We start from the raw sequence: 16,428 nt of genomic DNA on the forward strand, positions 1-16,428 counted from the left end.
GGAGTATTGTCAAGAGGCAGATGAGAGACACCAGACCCAACAACGCAGACGATCTGAAGGCTGCTATCAAAGCAACCTGGGCTTCCATAACACTTCAGGCCCACATTTTGGATTTTAAAATCTTTTTTTAAAGTGGTGTTATAAAGTATTCTAATTTACTGAGATAATGACTTTTGGGTTTTCATTGGCTGTAAGCCATAATCATCAACACTAACAGAAATAAACACATTAAATAGATCACTCTGTGTGTAATTACTCTATATAATATGAGTGTCACTTTTTGTATTGAAGAGCTGAAATAAATTAACTTTTTGATGATCTAATTTTGTGAGATGCACTTGTATTATCAGGTCAGTGAGGTGATACATGGAGCAGATGGATACTCTGTGTATTGTTTAGAGCAGCTCCATCTCTCTGAGGTCATCTGTGGCGCAGTCCAGGGCCGCTCCCTCTCTCCGTGAGTCCTCGGTGACATAGACCAGGGCCACTACCTCTCTCCGTGAGTCCTCGGTGACATAGACCAGGGCCACTACCTCTCTCCGGGTCCTCAGTTTTAGGAGTCCGGTTCCTGCATCTGCTCTGCAGGAATCCAGACCCTTACATTCTGCGGTCTCTTGCTCTTTATCTACCGCAGAGGAGATTGCCTCGCAGCAAATCTCTCCAGGGGCTAAGTCCCTCTGTCCTCCTACTCAGCATGCTCATGAGATGGTTTCCCATTGGAGATCGGGAGTCATGTGCCCAGGTCCTGCTCCAGATCTCATTGGTCCATCTTGGAGATCTGGAAAGTCCCGCACTGCTATAAAAAGCGAGCATGGCCGTTCCGCCATGCGCTAGTATAGACTATACTGCTATGTGTGAATGATTCTGGTGACTAACTTCTTATGAAACCCCGTCCCTGTGATATTACGCATGTGGTTAGGGAATTAGTTCAGTAGTCTGCGCCAGTCTGTGGCAAGCCTTAGGCCACTGTGCACTCCGCACCTCTACGCTAGCGTCCGACATAGCACCTGCTTTGTAGCTGTGTCGTCCAGCAGCAGTGTCCTGCGCCGTGCTGCAGTTGCAGCCCTTGGCGTTCACAGTAGCGACGCCGCACACACGGTGCGTCTAGACGGACGCAGCCCCTCTGTCTTAGTTCCTGCTCCTGTGACCTTATACCGTGTGTGCATTTACCTGAGGCCTGTGACTCTATCAGGCTCAGCCTTTTGTATGTTTTTGTTGCGGCACCTCTGTGTGTGAACAGAGCCCGCTCTGCGCACTTCGGGTGAAGTTGAACCCGTGCATATTGCACGTCTGCCATTACTCAGCAGCGGTTGTAACACCTACTGCACGGTGGACCCCGAGCGGCGAACACACTTTATTATTATTTTTATTTAGTGCGTTCCGCCGTTCCTAACACTCAGTGACGCAGACCAGGGCTGCTCCATTTCTTCTCAGTGTTTCGGTCCAGGGCCGCTCCTTTTTCCCTCGGGTCCTTTATGATGCGATCCAGGGCTTCTCCATCTTTCCACGGGTCCTCTATGACACGGTACAGGGCCTCTCCCTCTCTCCTCGGTGATGCAATCCAGGGCCGCTCCCTCTCTCCTCGGTGATGCTGTCCAGGGCCGCTCCCTCTCTCCTCGGTGATGCTGTCCAGGGCCGCTCCCTCTCTCCTCGGTGATTCTGTCCTGGGCCGTTCCCTCTCTCCTCGGTGATGCTGTCCAGGGCCGCTCCCTCTCTCCTCGGTGATGCGGTCCAGGGCCGCTCCCTCTCTCCTCGGTGATGCGGTCCAGGGCCGCTCCCTCTCTCCTCGGTGATGCGGTCCAGGGCCGCTCCCTCTCTCCTCGGTGATGCGGTCCAGGGCCGCTCCCTCTCTCCTCTGTGATGCGGTCCAGGGCCGCTCCCTCTCTCCTCTGTGATGCGGTCCAGGGCCGCTCCCTCTCTCCTCTGTGATGCGGTCCAGGGCCGCTCCCTCTCTCCTCGGTGATGCGGTCCAGGGCCGCTCCCTCTCTCCTCGGTGATGCGGTCAAGGGTTGCTCTCTTTCTCCTCGGTGACGCGGTCCAAGGCCGCTCCCTTTCTCCACGAATTCTCGATGACACGATGCAGGGCAGATAACATTTCCATCTTCTGGCTGATGGCGCTGTATCATTGCGATTTTTTTTTTTTTTTTTTTTTTTTGCATTATGAGCTTTGCTTTCATTATTTGGGAGACATTGCTCCCAACCCTGGTCCCCCATGTTATAAAAAGTCAAGCCCCTCAAATGCTACACTCAGAAACCCCTCTAATTAATATTCCCTGCATGCCATCTGTCTCTCTTAATTGTGCCCTTTGGAATTCTCGCTCAGTGTGTAACAAACTCTCCTTCATCCATGACTTTTTCCTCTCTAATTCTCTTAACCTTCTGGCTCTTACTGAAACCTGGATCCAGCAGTCAGACACTACCGCTGCTGCTGCTGCTCTTTCATATGGGGGACTACACTTCTCTCATACCCCAAGATCAGACAATAGAGCAGGTGGAGGCGTTGGTCTGCTCCCATCAACCAAATGTACCTTTCAGGTTATCCCTCAACTACCCTCACTTGTTGTCCCTTCTTTTGAGGTCCATGCCGTCAGACTCTACACCCCCTTCTCCATGCGAGTGGCGGTGGTATATCATCCTCCCGGCCCCTCCCATCAGTTCCTGGATCATTTTGCCACTTGACTTCCACATTTTCTCTCCTGTGACATCCCTACCCTCATCATGGGCGATTTCAACATCCCCATTGCTCTTCCCCTCTCCCCATCTGCTACTCACCTTTTATCTCTAACCTCCTCGTTTGGCCTTTTGCAGCTTACTAATTCTCCAACGCATGAAGATGGACACTCCCTCGACTTGGTCTTCTCTCGGCTTTGTGCAGTGGATGATTTTGCAAACTCCCCTCTCCCGCTCTCTGACCACAACATTCTTTCATTCTCTATCAAGAATTGCCAGGCTGCTCAGGTCACCCCCACTGTCCAGACTTATAGAAACATACAGGCCATTAACACCCAGAAACTTATGAAGAACTTGCAGTCTTCATTGGCCCCTATCTCTTCCCTCTAATGTCATGATTCTGCATTGAAGCATTACAATGAAACACTTCGAAGTGCCCTGGATGAATTTGCACCTCCTATACATAGAACACCACAACACAGACAGCGACAACCCTGGCACACACTGCAAACACGTTTCCTGCAGCGGTGCTCCAGGTGCGCCGAACGTCTGTGGAGAAAATCCGATCTACACGAAGATTTCATCCATTATAAGTTTATGCTTCGAACATACAACACTGCCCTTCACCTCTCAAAACAAACCTATTTCAACACCCTCATCACCTCACTGTCCAATAACCCGAAACGTCTCTTTGTCCCTTTTCATTCTCTACTCAACCCAAGAGTACAGGCCCCAACCACGGAGCTTCGAGCTGACAATCTGGCCAATTACTTCAAAGATAAAATTGACCATATCTGTCAGGAAATTATCTCCCAATCACCTCATATCATGCACTGTCCTCTCTCCCCCACTGCATCTAGCTCACTCTTTGATTTTGAACCAGTCACAGAAGAAGTAAGCAGGTCCTTGCATCTTCTCGCCCAACCACTTGCACCAGTGACCCATTTCCGTCACATCTCCTCCAGTTCCTTTCCCCTGCTGTCACCCCTCACCTAACTAAAATATTTAACCCCTCTCTCTCTTCTTGTATCTTTCCCTCCTCATTTAAGCATGCCATCATACATCCACTACTTAAAAAACCATCCCTCGACCAAAACTGTGCCGCTAACTATAGACCTGTCTCTAATCTTCCCTTCAATTCTAAACTCCTGGAATGCCTGGTCCACTCCCGTTTTATCCGCTATTTCTTTGATAACTCTCTTCTCGACCCTCTCCAATCCGGTTTCCGCTCTTTGCACTCTACTGAAACTGCCCTCACTAAAGTCTCTAATGATCTACTAACAGCTAAATCAAATGGTCATTACTCCATGCTAATTCTCTTGGATCTCTCTGCAGCATTCGACACTGTGGATCATCAGCGCCTCCTCACTATGCTCCGTACCATTGGCCTCAAGGACACCGTTCTCTCCTGGTTCTCCTGCTATCTCTCTGACCGCTCCTTTACTGTATCTTTTGCCGGCTTCTCCTCCTCTCATCTTCCCCTTACTGTTGGGGTTCCTCAAGGATCAGTCCTAGGCCCCCTCCTCTTCTCTTTGTACACTGCCCCTATTGGTCAAACAATCAGTAGATTTGGTTTCCAGTACCATCTCTATGCTGATGACACCCAATTATACGCTTCTTCTCCTGACATCACGCCTGCCTTTCTAGAAAACACCGGAGATTGTCTAAACGCTGTGTCTAACATCATATCCTCACTATATCTGAAACTGAACCTGTCAAAGACTGAGCTCCTGGTGTTTCCTCCCTCTTCTAATGTACCTATACCCGACATTGCCATTTCTGTGTGTGGTTCCACTATTACTGCCCAGCAACATGCCCGCTGTCTTGGGGTCATACTTGACTCCGAGCTTTCCTTTGCCCCCCACATTCGATCACTGGCTCGCTCTTGTTATCTGCACCTCAAAAACATTTCTAGAATTTGACCTTTTCTTACTTTTGACTCCGCAAAAACTCTTACTGTTTCTCTTATTCATTCTCGTCTCGACTATTGTAACTCTCTTCTAATCGGTCTCCCTCTTACCAAACTCTCCCCTCTCCAATCTGTCTTGAATGGTGCTGCCAGGATCATATTCCTCGCCAATCGTTACACCGATGCCTCTACCTTGTGCCAGTCATTACACTGGCTACCCATCCACTCCAGAATCCAGTATAAACTTATTACCCTCACCCACAAAGCCCTCCATGGCTCAGCACCACCCTACATCTCCTCCCTTGTTTCAGTATACCACCCTACCCGCGCCCTGCGTTCTGCTGTGCTGATTACCTGAGGCTAGCATCCTCAATAATCAGAACCTCCAACTCCCGTCTCCAAGGCTTTACACGTGCTGCACCAATTCTTTGGAATGCACTTCCCAGGTCAATACGAATAGTCCCCAATCCCCACAATTTTAAGCGTGCCCTGAAAACGCATTTATTCAGACTGGCCTATCGTCTCAACACATTAACCTAATCTATCCCTGCGTGACACAGCCAAAAGTTTTACCATAACCAGGTTCCCCGCATCATGTTCCCACATGCTTTATGCATCCATTAGTCCTCTGTGTCTGTACTGACACACACTTAACATTATGGCTGGTCCATACAATCAGGGCAACTGTTACCACCCACCTTTCGTGTCTCCCTTTTTTCCTCATAGACTGTAAGCTTGCGAGCAGGGCCCTCATTCCTCTTGGTATTTGTTATGATCTATGTGATTATTGTTATGCTGTAATGTCTATTGTCTGTACAAGTCCCCTATGAAATGTAAAGTGCTGCGGAATATGTCGGCGCTATAGAAATAAAATTTATTATTTATTTTATTATTATTATTTTGGCATCCGCTCCACTTTCTCATCTATTCTTATTTTATTTTTTCTTGCATTTCAGGTGACCACAGATCCAGCCATTCTGCCATTTTTTTTCTTGTTTTGCCTTTTACCATATGGGATAAATTCTCTGATATTTTATTAGTTTGAGTAGATACAAACAGGACAATACCAGATATCAGAGAGAAGCGAAGAATCAGGAGCCCAGAGTATCGCCTCCTACCTGTCAGGATCCCATTCTAATCACAGGAGTGGGCAATTGGGGGGCAGAATAGACACCTTCCCCCATGCTCATGATTGACAGCAGCATCTAAGAGGTTAATTGGCCGAGGTTGAAGCTAACTCTGATTGCAGCAGTTAGACTTGGGTGCAGCACGTGGGCCTGCTCCTTGCACACGTCAGTCACATACATGTACAACTGATGTCGCCAAAGAAAACCTGGACATAGTCACTGGCATTAGGGCTTGTTTCACACATTGCAGTTTTCTTTGGATTTTTCCATGTGGATCCACAGCATATTACAGAAGCAGCAAAACTGTGGATTTCACCCTGCCCGGTGCATGGGATGAAATCTACAACAAATCCACGTGTAATCCACAAAGTTTATTGCCCCAAATTTTCTGCGTATCTGGACCAGTCTGAATGATCCCTACATCGTCCCTTGATCAGTACAGTGTGATGCAGAATATTTAGGGTGTGTTCTCATGAGGCGCAAATGCACCAGATTCTCTGTTCCAGCAGTGTGCAGGAAATTGCAATAAACGTCATGGACGTACTGTGGCTAATAAAACCGACCGTCACTGTGGATATCAGATCTGCAGCAGCTCAATTTATATGCCGCAGATGTTACCCTGGATTTCTCTCTTTTGGGAGGAAAAGGGTTAAAGTCGCGGCTTTACCATTTTCACAATGATATCCACAGCAGTGTTTATCGCTGGGGTCGGTTTGCAGCAAAAATATCACATGTGAACATGCCTAGGTGCGGCTGATTGTCCCCTGCTGACTGCGTGCAGAAAATCTGGTTCATGCTGCAGTAGCCCGGCCAAAGCAGAAAGCGAATATGATAGCAGCATTTTATGCTGCTGATGTCACCGGGGATAGCTAGATGTGGTGGAGACGTCAGGGGTAAGGCGCCGAATGGCTTCTTCACAGTTCTCCCCCAATGTTTCTAGGCTTCCGATCGGTGATTTTACCCACCCACACATCTGCGTAGGAACAAGGGGGATATGACTGTATAACAGCGCAGACTCAGCCCTCAGGACACTTTGTATAAGGACGTTTCGTCTTTAGGATTATTGCTGGTGACTTTCCCTCTGATTGGTCTCTGCAGGTGTTTAAGGCTTGTGATGACGGCAAGAAGGGTTATCTGAGCAGAGAAGACCTGAAGGTGGCTGTCGTGATGATGTTTGGATATAAACCCTCCAAGGTGATTAGCGCGGCCATGTACAGTCATGGCCAAAAGTTTAGAGAATGACACAAATATTAATTTTTACAAAGTCTACTGCTTTATAATGGCAATTTGCATATACTCCAGAATGTTATAAAGAGTGATCAGCTTAACAGCAATTACTTGCAAAGTAAATATTTGCCTAGAAAATGAACTTTATCCCCCAAAACACATTTCAACATCATTGCAGCCCTGCCTTAAAAGGACCAGCTAACATCATTTCAGTGATTGCTCCATTAACACAGGTGTGGGTGTTGATGAGGACAGGGCTGGAGATCAATCTGTCATGATTAAGTAAGAATGACACCACTGGACACTCTAAAAGGAGGCTGGTGCTTGGCATCATTGTTTCTCTTCTGTTAACCATGGTTATCTCTAAAGAAACACGTGCAGTCATCATTGCACTGCACAAAAATGGCCTAACAGGGAAGAGTATCGCAGCTAGAAAGATTGCACCTCAGTCAACAATCTATCACATCATCAAGAACTTCAAGGAGAGAGGTTCCCTTGTTGCCAAAAAGGCTCCAGGGCGCCCAAGAAAGACCAGCAAGCGCCAGGACCGTCTCTTAAAAGTGTTTCAGCTGCGGGATCGGGCTACCAGCAGTGCAGAGCTTGCTCAGGAATGGCAGCAGGCAGGTGTGAGTGCATCTGCACGCACTGTGAGGCGGAGACTCTTGGAGCAAGGCCTGGTCTCAAGGAGGGCAGCAAAGAAGCCACTTCTCTCCAGAAAAAACATCATGGACAGACTGATATTCTGCAAGAGGTACAGGGAGTGGACTGCTGAGGACTGGGGTCATTTTCTCTGATGAATCCCCTTTTTGATTGTTTGGGACATCTGGAAAATGGCTTATTCGGAGAAGACCAGGTGAGCGCTACCACCAGTCTTGTCTCATGCCAACTGTCAAGCATCCTGAAACCATTCATGTGTGGGGTTGCTTCTCAGCCAAGGGAATGGGCTCTCTCTCAGTCTTGCCTAAAAACACAGCCATGAATAAAGAATGGTACCAGAATGTCCTCCAAGAGCAACTTCTCCCAACCATCCAAGAGCAGTTTGGCGATCAACAATGCCTTTTTCAACATGATGGAGCACCTTGCCATAAAGCAAAGGTGATAACTAAATGGCTCAGGGAACAAAACATAGAGATTTTGGGACCATGGCCTGGAAACTCCCCAGATCTTAATCCCATTGAGAACTTGTGGTCAATCATCAAGAGGCGGGTGGACAAACAAAAACCTTCAAATTCAGACAAAATAAAAGCATTGATTTAGCAAGAATGGACTGCTATCAGTCAGGATTTGATCCAGAAGTTGATTGAGAGCATGCCAGGGAGAATTGCTGAGGTCCTGAAGAAGAAGGGTCAACACTGCAAATATTGACTTGCTGCATTAACTCATTCTAACTGTCAATATAACCTTTTGCTACTCATAATATGATTGCAATTATATTTCTGTATGTGATAAAGACATCTGACAAACACACATAAAAACCAAAGGCCAGCAGATCATGTGAAAATATAATATTTGTGTCATTCTCTAAACTTTTGGCCATGACTGTATTTGGTGGTGTGATGGAACTTATATATAGGCGAAGCTGTAAAGTAGAAATGGCCATCCCTCATGCATTACCACAGTTGTCCAGCAGACAGTCACTGATGTGTAGCGATTCCTGCATGCTTTAGTTGCTGTTGGTATGTTTACTGCTCACTACAACTCCCTTTGTGCTCATGGATGATGATTACAGTGTTTCTAATGAACATGGACCTGATGTACTTTCTTCTCACCAGTGTTAATGCCACAATTTAGTCTTCAGCAACTTTACAAATACCCATCTTGGACTAGTGTTCTATGTTCTTTCCTCCATGCACAATTCTTCTCTGAGCCGCCAGCAGTTTAGCTCCATCCCTTGTATGAGACATGTCCCATTTAGCTTTTACTATCCGAGCTCCCACTTGGCACTGCTACCTAGTAAACTGGGAACCAGCAGAATTCTGGATTTTGCTTTGGGCTTTTATACAGAAGAAAACCTCACATAATATGTAAAGAGTCATGCGAGTTATGTAGATCTGTGGTCAATAATGCTTCTCTGATCCAGGCTTCCATACACATGAATATGGTTCCTTGTGTCTTTCAGCTCGAGGTGGACACAATGGTGCCGGGCCTGTCCAGGACTGGAGGTAACTGGGAAGAATCTGCACCGGCTGCTAAATCTGCAGCAATTTTATTATTACTGATGAAGAGCACCTTTTGGATTTTCTGACCAGGCTGGGCAAATATGTAAGGGTATGTGCACACGGTCAGGAATTAGCAGCACTATGGGAGCAGCACATGTCCGCTCCATCCAAAGCGATGCCGGCTTTTGGACACAGGTGATTCCGCATGTGGTCACTGAACTGTGCAGAATCACCGCGTCCCTATACATTGTACGGGTGACATTTATCGCGTCTCCGCAAGATAAATAGACGTGCTGCGGTCTGCAAAGACTCACTACATGTCCGTCTCCACGGGTGATCCGCAGGCGTCGGATGATGTAACATCTGGACCCTGCGCAAGTACACAGCTTCCAACCGTGTGCACCTACCCTAAAGGTTTGGTTCCATATAGCGTTTTTGCTGTGTTTTTTCCATGCTTATTTGCCTGAATAGCGTTGACTGGTAGCAACACAGTAAATGAGATTTAAAAATGTCTTATTCACTTTGTGTATTTTTTTTTTCTACTTGTTTTATTTGGGTTGCTGTGTATTTTTTGAAACAGCATCATCTCAATTCTTTCAGTGTTTTTGCTGCTTTTTTAAACCCATTAAATTGAATGTATAAAAAACATGTATGTACGCTGTGTTTTTCTTTCCAAAATTGCGTTTTTTTCATGTGTGGAAAAAAAAGCTGCTAAAAAATGTCATGTGAACATACCCTGATTTAGTTGTAATCTGTGTATTCTCTGAAGTTTGGATTCAGTGAACACAGTGTATCAGCGTACATTCAGTCGTGACCGCAGTGGTCTGCACACTGACAGCGCAGTGGTCTGCACACTGACAGCGCAGTGGTCTGCACACTGACAGCGCAGGGGTCTGCACACTGACAGCGCACCGGTCTGCACACTGACAGCGCACCGGTCTGCACACTGACAGCGCACCGGTCTGCACACTGACAGCGCACCGGTCTGCACACTGACAGCGCACCGGTCTGCACACTGACAGCGCACCGGTCTGCACACTGACAGCGCACCGGTCTGCACACTGACAGCGCATTGGTCTGCACACTGACAGCGCATTGGTCTGCACACTGACAGCGCATTGGTCTGCACACTGACAGCGCAGTGGTCTGCACACTGACAGCACACCGGTCTTCACACTGACAGCGCATTGGTCTGCACACTCACAGCGCAGTGGTCTTTTCTGTTATGCACAGAAGCCAGTGTCTCTGACACCTTGCACCTGTGATGTAAAAGGTTTTATTCTACCACACTACAATAAGAGGAGGATGATTCTGCGCAGGCTGCCGCTGTGTCGCTCCCATTGTTTACAGGCAGAACAGGGCTGTTGTAATATGATTGACACTTCTCGTCTAGGATCCTGCGCTCTGACACAGTGCTGGGACATCACTGAATATACAGGTATCAGCGTTAGAAAACCTCATTCACACACAGAGAATAATGTCGTCTTCTTACCCCACAGAAGTGACACCCGATGAGTTTGTGAAGCTGATGACCCTGAAGGGCAGCGTGCAGCCAAACATCGGAGACCAGAGGCAGATATTTTCAGTGTTTGATTCTCACTGTAAGTATTGATCTCCTCGAGGTCAGGAACTTCTGTAGTAATAGGTAACTTTCTCCTCTAATTTCCCTTAAATTCTTACATGAAAGATATATATCTTGTACCGTGTTAGCCAGTAGATAGAAAAATATTCAGAATGGAGAGTCCTCAGTGGTTGATACCTTTTAATGGATAATTGTGATTCTTCAGATTTTGTATTAGTCTATGCCTGATGAAGAGCCCTGAGTAGTCTGGAAAGCTTGCAATGTGTTACCATCTTTTCAGTTAGCCATTAAAAGGCATCAATCACTGAGGTCAATTCTGAATATTTTCCTAAATTCTTAGACTTTTTTTAACTACACATTTTTCTTAATGTGTACTAAGCTTTTATAAGCTGCATAGTCAGCAGTATACATCCTGTCCCGATTCTGGGGGAGGTGAAGCTGCAGGAGATCAAGTCCTGGATAGAGATCATATACAAGTGCTTCTCACAAAATTAGAATATCATCAAAAAGTTGATTTATTTCAGTTCTTCAATACAAAAAGTGACACTCATATATTATACAGAGTCATTACAGACAGAGTGATCTATTTCACGTGTTTATTTCTGTTAATGTTGATGATTATGGCTTAGAGCCAATGAAAACCCAAAAGTCATTATCCCAGTAAATTAGAATACGTTATAACACCAGCTTGAAAAATTATGGGATATTGTCAAGAGGAAGATGAGACAACAGACCCAACAATGCAGACGAGCTGAAGGCTGTTATCAAAGCAACCTGGGCTTCCATAACACCTCAGCAGTGCCACAGGCTGATCGCCTCCATTCCACGCTGCAGTGATGCCGTAATTGATGCCAAAGGAGCCCCGACCAAGTATTGAGGGCATTTACTAAACATACATTTCAGTAGGCCAACATTTCGGATTTTGAAATCATTTTTCAAGCTGGTGTTATAAGGAGACACAGATTAGATATTAGAAAAAACTTTTTGACAGTTAGAGTGATCAATGAGTGGAACAGGCTGCCACGAGAAGTGGTGAGTTCTCCTTCAATGGAAGTCTTCAAACAGAGGCTGGACAGACATCTGACTGGGATGATTTAGCGAATCCTGCTTTGAGCAGGGGGTTGGACCAGATGGCCCAGGAGGTCCCTTCCAACTCTACGATTCTATGATTCTATGATTCTATAAGTGTTCTAATTTACAGATATAATGACTTTTCATTGGCTGTAAGCCATAATCATCAACATTAACAGAAATAAACATGTGAAATAGATCACTCTGTAATGACTCTATATAATATATGAGTTTCACTTTTTGTATTGAAGAACTGAAATAAATTAACGTTTTGATGATATTCTAATTTTGTGAGAAGCACCTGTATGTATAGAAGAGCTGGCGTCCCATAATACACAGCCCCACCATCCCCAATCAGTGCAGAGACTTTGCACAGCAGGTAATGCTTGGCTTTCTATCTGCCCGTAATGAGAAGATACATAGCAGGAAGCCATAATCTGCAGAGTAGCCCCCTGTATCTTTCAGGTCGGGGCAATGATGAATATAATGCACTCTCCACAAGTTCTACAATGGACGATTGCTAGGAGGGCCGCCATGCGTCCATGCATAGTATACGTGTATTCTGCTGGCTGACTGGTCGCCATATTTGGGGTCCACAACATTTCTGCTTCTACCGTTGTCCACAGGTCGGGGATTTTTAAACCTGGATGACTTTAAGCGGGCATTTAAGCGAGTGGCTCCAAACTTACCCGAGCAGACGGTCATCGAGGCTTTCAGGTGAGCAGCGTATGTCTGCAAACAGTAATATCTTACAGATTTGATTTCTGTTTTCCACATGGACCTCAGGTCTGCATGGAAAAAATAACAGCATGCGTTAGTGCGGTCTGAATTATAGACTAGTGCATGTAAATGCAGGAACCTCCTGCACCCGCTTGTTATACAGACCAGTGCTGCATGCAACTTATGGACTGGGCTGGTCTGATAAACATAGCGGTGATCTTAGCCTAACATGTAGTTTTCTGCACTGTGCTGTTAGTGCCCCCTAGTGGCAGAGGGAGTAGGGGAATAATGACTGAGGCTTCATCATGTATAAAACCAATTCTGCTTTGATGGAAGGATTGTCACGGTAGGTTCGCTATAAGAATCTCATTCACCCCGCTGCACAATTAATGTCACATGTAAACCCTCACTTAAAGGGGTTGGTCAGTCTGAGCCTGATCATCAGGGGGGCCAGAAATCAGCTGTTACTCCAGCTGCTGACGACTTGACAGGACATAGTAGATTCCTCTTTCTCTTCTCTGGCCAACAATATGGGCTCTTACGCCGGGTGTAAAGAATATAAATGTGCCCTATTTCTGTGATGGGGAAGGGATATTTCCTGTCTGCAGCCGCCACAGTGACATGAGAACAGCATTTAGGGGTGATTTATGGAATAAGATAGAGTTGCCTCCATTATATGCGGTGACATCCGTAGCGACGAGCGCTTTTTAACATTCCGGTCTGTCCTCTCCAGTTTATCACTCGCAGCTGAATTTCCAGCCAGTTGCTGCGGAATTATGAACCCAGACAGACCTCACAGGAGGTGACGAAAAGCGTTTATATGAAAATAATGGAGCCCGAGAGAGGCAGCCAGATCCGAACAGGCAGGACGTGCAATGAACGCCACTGCCAACCTGGAAACGGCACATTTTATTGCGTGCTGATTAGCATGCTCGGAAGGCGGCATGCCCTGCGTTTTATGGCACCATTATTGCCTTCTTTTATCTCCCCTTGGTCCATCCCCGCAGCTCCTGCACCGCGGTAGATAAACACGGGGGTCAGATGCCCGGGAGCACCTCCAATTACTTCACTTCATTGTCCGCTAATAACGACCTCATTGTTTCCTGCTGCTCTCCTGTAATTAGAGGCAGAAGCCGAGCGATACGCGGCTGGCGACAATAGAGGCGCCGATACCGCGCTCCCTCTGCAAGTTAGATTTATGGACCTGTACTACAGAGCCGAATGAATCTCCTGCGCTCATCTCCCAGCGCCGGTCACCATGGAAACCACATACACGGAGCCGCGGCGTTTCACCTCTGGTGATTCCGTCAGACGAATTTTTTTTTTTTTTTTCCCTTTGTTGCTCCAGCTTAAGCAGCTGTCTTCCCAGCCTTTCATCACCAGAAAATTAATCATTGGCGCAGGTATTTTCCTCTCCTCTCTGCGTCTTCCTCATACAACATTTATAAATGTCTTCTTTTTTTTTTTTGCGCTGCAGAAAAAAAGTGGAAACAGCAGCGACTCAATAACAGATCTGTCGCCAAATCCCAGGTAAATGCAGCCATTTTTTACCTTGTGACAACTTTACACGGACAGGCGAGGCACCCCGAGGCAGCGAGGGCTGTACATGGTGCAGGTCTCAGGCTCAAACATAAGGAGAGCGCAGAAAAGGGTTTCATTTTGGCCGATGTTCCCAGTCCAGCTTCTCACCCCATTTTGAATGCTGCCTGATAACAATAGCACGTGGCATCAAATGCGATCTTAAGTTAGAAAACGAGGGATTTCTCAACATGTTGCTTATATAGCGCCATCATATTCCACAGTGTTGTACAGAGATCATCAGTATTGATGTCTTTTTCCTGCATCCAACTTTCCCAATAGTAATAAATGTAATGAAAAAAAAAAAAAATATATATATATATATATATATATATATATATATATATACTGTGTGTGTATATATATATATATATATATATATATATATATACACACACACACACATATATACCGTATATACTCGAGTATAAGCCGACCCCCCTAATTTTGCCACAAAAAACTGGGAAAACTTATTGACTCAAGTATAAGCCTAGGGTGGGAAATGCTCCATAGATTATTCCCCCATTTGGTGTCCCCAGAAGAAGCTCCATAGATTATTCCCCCATATGCTGACCCCATAAGAAGCTCCTTAGATTATTCCCCCATATGCTGACCCCATAAGAAGCTCCTTAGATTATTCCCCCATATGCTGACCCCGTAAGAAGCTCCTTAGATTATTCCCTCATATGCTGACCCCATAAGAAGCTCCTTAGATTATTCCCCCATATGCTGACCCCATAAGAAGCTCCTTAGATTATTCCCCCATATGCTGACCCCATAAGAAGCTCCTTAGATTATTCCCCCATATGCTGACCCCATAAGAAGCTCCTTAGATTATTGCCCCATATGCTGACCCCATAAGAAGCTCCTTAGATTATTCCCCCATATGCTGACCCAATAAGAAGCTCCTTAGATTATTCCCCCATATGCTGACCCCATAAGAAGCTCCTTAGATTATTCCCCCATATGCTGACCCCATAAGAAGCTCCTTAGATTATTGCCCCATATGCTGACCCCATAAGAAGCTCCATAGATTATTCCCCCATATGCTGACCCCATAAGAAGCTCCTTAGATTATTCCCCCATATGCTGACCCCATAAGAAGCTCCTTAGATTATTCCCCCATATGCTGACCCCATAAGAAGCTCCTTAGATTATTCCCCCATATGCTGACCCCATTAGAAGCTCCTTGGATTATTCCCCCATATGCTGACCCCATTAGAAGCTCCTTAGATTATTCCCCCATGTGCTGCCGCTGCTGCTGCATGTAAAAATAAAAAAAATGACATACCTCTCCGTCGCTGGGTGTGAGATACTCACCTGTCCTGCGTCCATGGCTGCTCACCGCTATCTGCCATGTCATCGGTCAGTGACGTTCTGACTGCAGGGAGCGCGGCGCGCACTAATCACGTCACCGCGCCCTCTGCTGTCTGGAGTCACTGACCGATGACAGACAGCAGCAAGCAACCATGGACCAGGACAGGTGAGTATCGCTATACTCACCCGTCCTGACGCTGTCTCTTGAGCCCCCAGCTTCTCCGCGCTCTCTCTTCCTGCGTTCAGCGGTCATGTGATACCGCTCATTAAAACTCATGAATATGCGCATATTCATGAGTTTTAATGATCGGTACCACGTGACCCCTGAAGGCAGGACGAGAGAGCGCGGAGAAGCTGGGGGCTCGAGACAGCGTCAGGACAGGTAAGTATGACCTGACACCCCTGCCCCCCCTCCCCCTCAGATCCCCCGGTGTATATGACTCGAATATAAGCCGAGAGGGGGACTTTCAGCCCAAAAAATGGGCTGAAAATCTCGGCTTATATTCGAGTATATACGGTATACACATACGCACTACCGTTCAAAAGTTTGGGGTCACCCAGACAATTTTGTGTTTTCCATGAAAACTCATAATTTATTAATGAAATTAGTTGACAAATGAATTTAAAATCTAGTCCAGACATTGACAAGGTTTGAAAAGAACATTTTTATTGGAAATAATAATTTTTTGCTTCTGTCCAAGAATGCTCCCTTTGCACCAATTACAGCATTGCAGACCTTTGGCATTCTAGCAGTTAATTTGCTGAGGTAATCTGGAGAAATTTCACCCCATGCTTCCAGAAGCCCCTCCCACAAGTTGGTTTGGCTTGATGGGCACTTTTTGCGCACCTTACTGTCAAGCTGCTCCCACAACAGCTCAGTGGGGTTGAGATCTGGTGACTGCGCTAGCCACTCCATTGCAGATGGAATACCAGCTGCCTGCTTCTTCCCTAAATAGTTCTTGCATAATTTGGAGGTGTGCTTTGGGTCATTGTCCTGTTGTAGGATGAAATTGGCTCCAATCAAGCGCTGTCCACAGGGTATGGCATGGCTTTGCAAAATGGAGTGAT

General features: G+C 46.3%; 1 protein-coding gene across 3 annotated transcripts in view; it reads left to right on the plus strand.

The window, feature by feature from the left end:
• Positions 1 to 16,428, plus strand: part of EFCAB11 (EF-hand calcium binding domain 11) — a 32,990-nt gene that overhangs the window by 720 nt on the left and 15,842 nt on the right. For 2 of the 3 annotated variants that reach the window (XR_012232701.1, XM_073578203.1), the window contains exons 2-5: positions 6,805 to 6,900; positions 9,053 to 9,095; positions 10,592 to 10,693; positions 12,372 to 12,462. Coding sequence is in view for 2 of the 3 variants with exons in the window: in XM_073578203.1 (XP_073434304.1) it covers positions 6,805 to 6,900; positions 9,053 to 9,095; positions 10,592 to 10,693; positions 12,372 to 12,462 (332 nt within the window). In the remaining variant the exon portion in view is untranslated. Of the gene's footprint in view, positions 1 to 6,804; positions 6,901 to 9,052; positions 9,096 to 10,591; positions 10,694 to 12,371; positions 12,463 to 13,942; positions 13,996 to 16,428 lie in introns of all 3 variants that reach the window. The other variant, XM_073578204.1, reaches the window with a different exon arrangement.

The sequence above is a fragment of the Dendrobates tinctorius genome, unplaced genomic scaffold, assembly GCF_039654945.1.
Source record: "Dendrobates tinctorius isolate UK_male_01 unplaced genomic scaffold, ASM3965494v1 ptg000058l, whole genome shotgun sequence".
Classification (NCBI taxonomy): Eukaryota; Metazoa; Chordata; class Amphibia; order Anura; family Dendrobatidae; genus Dendrobates; species Dendrobates tinctorius.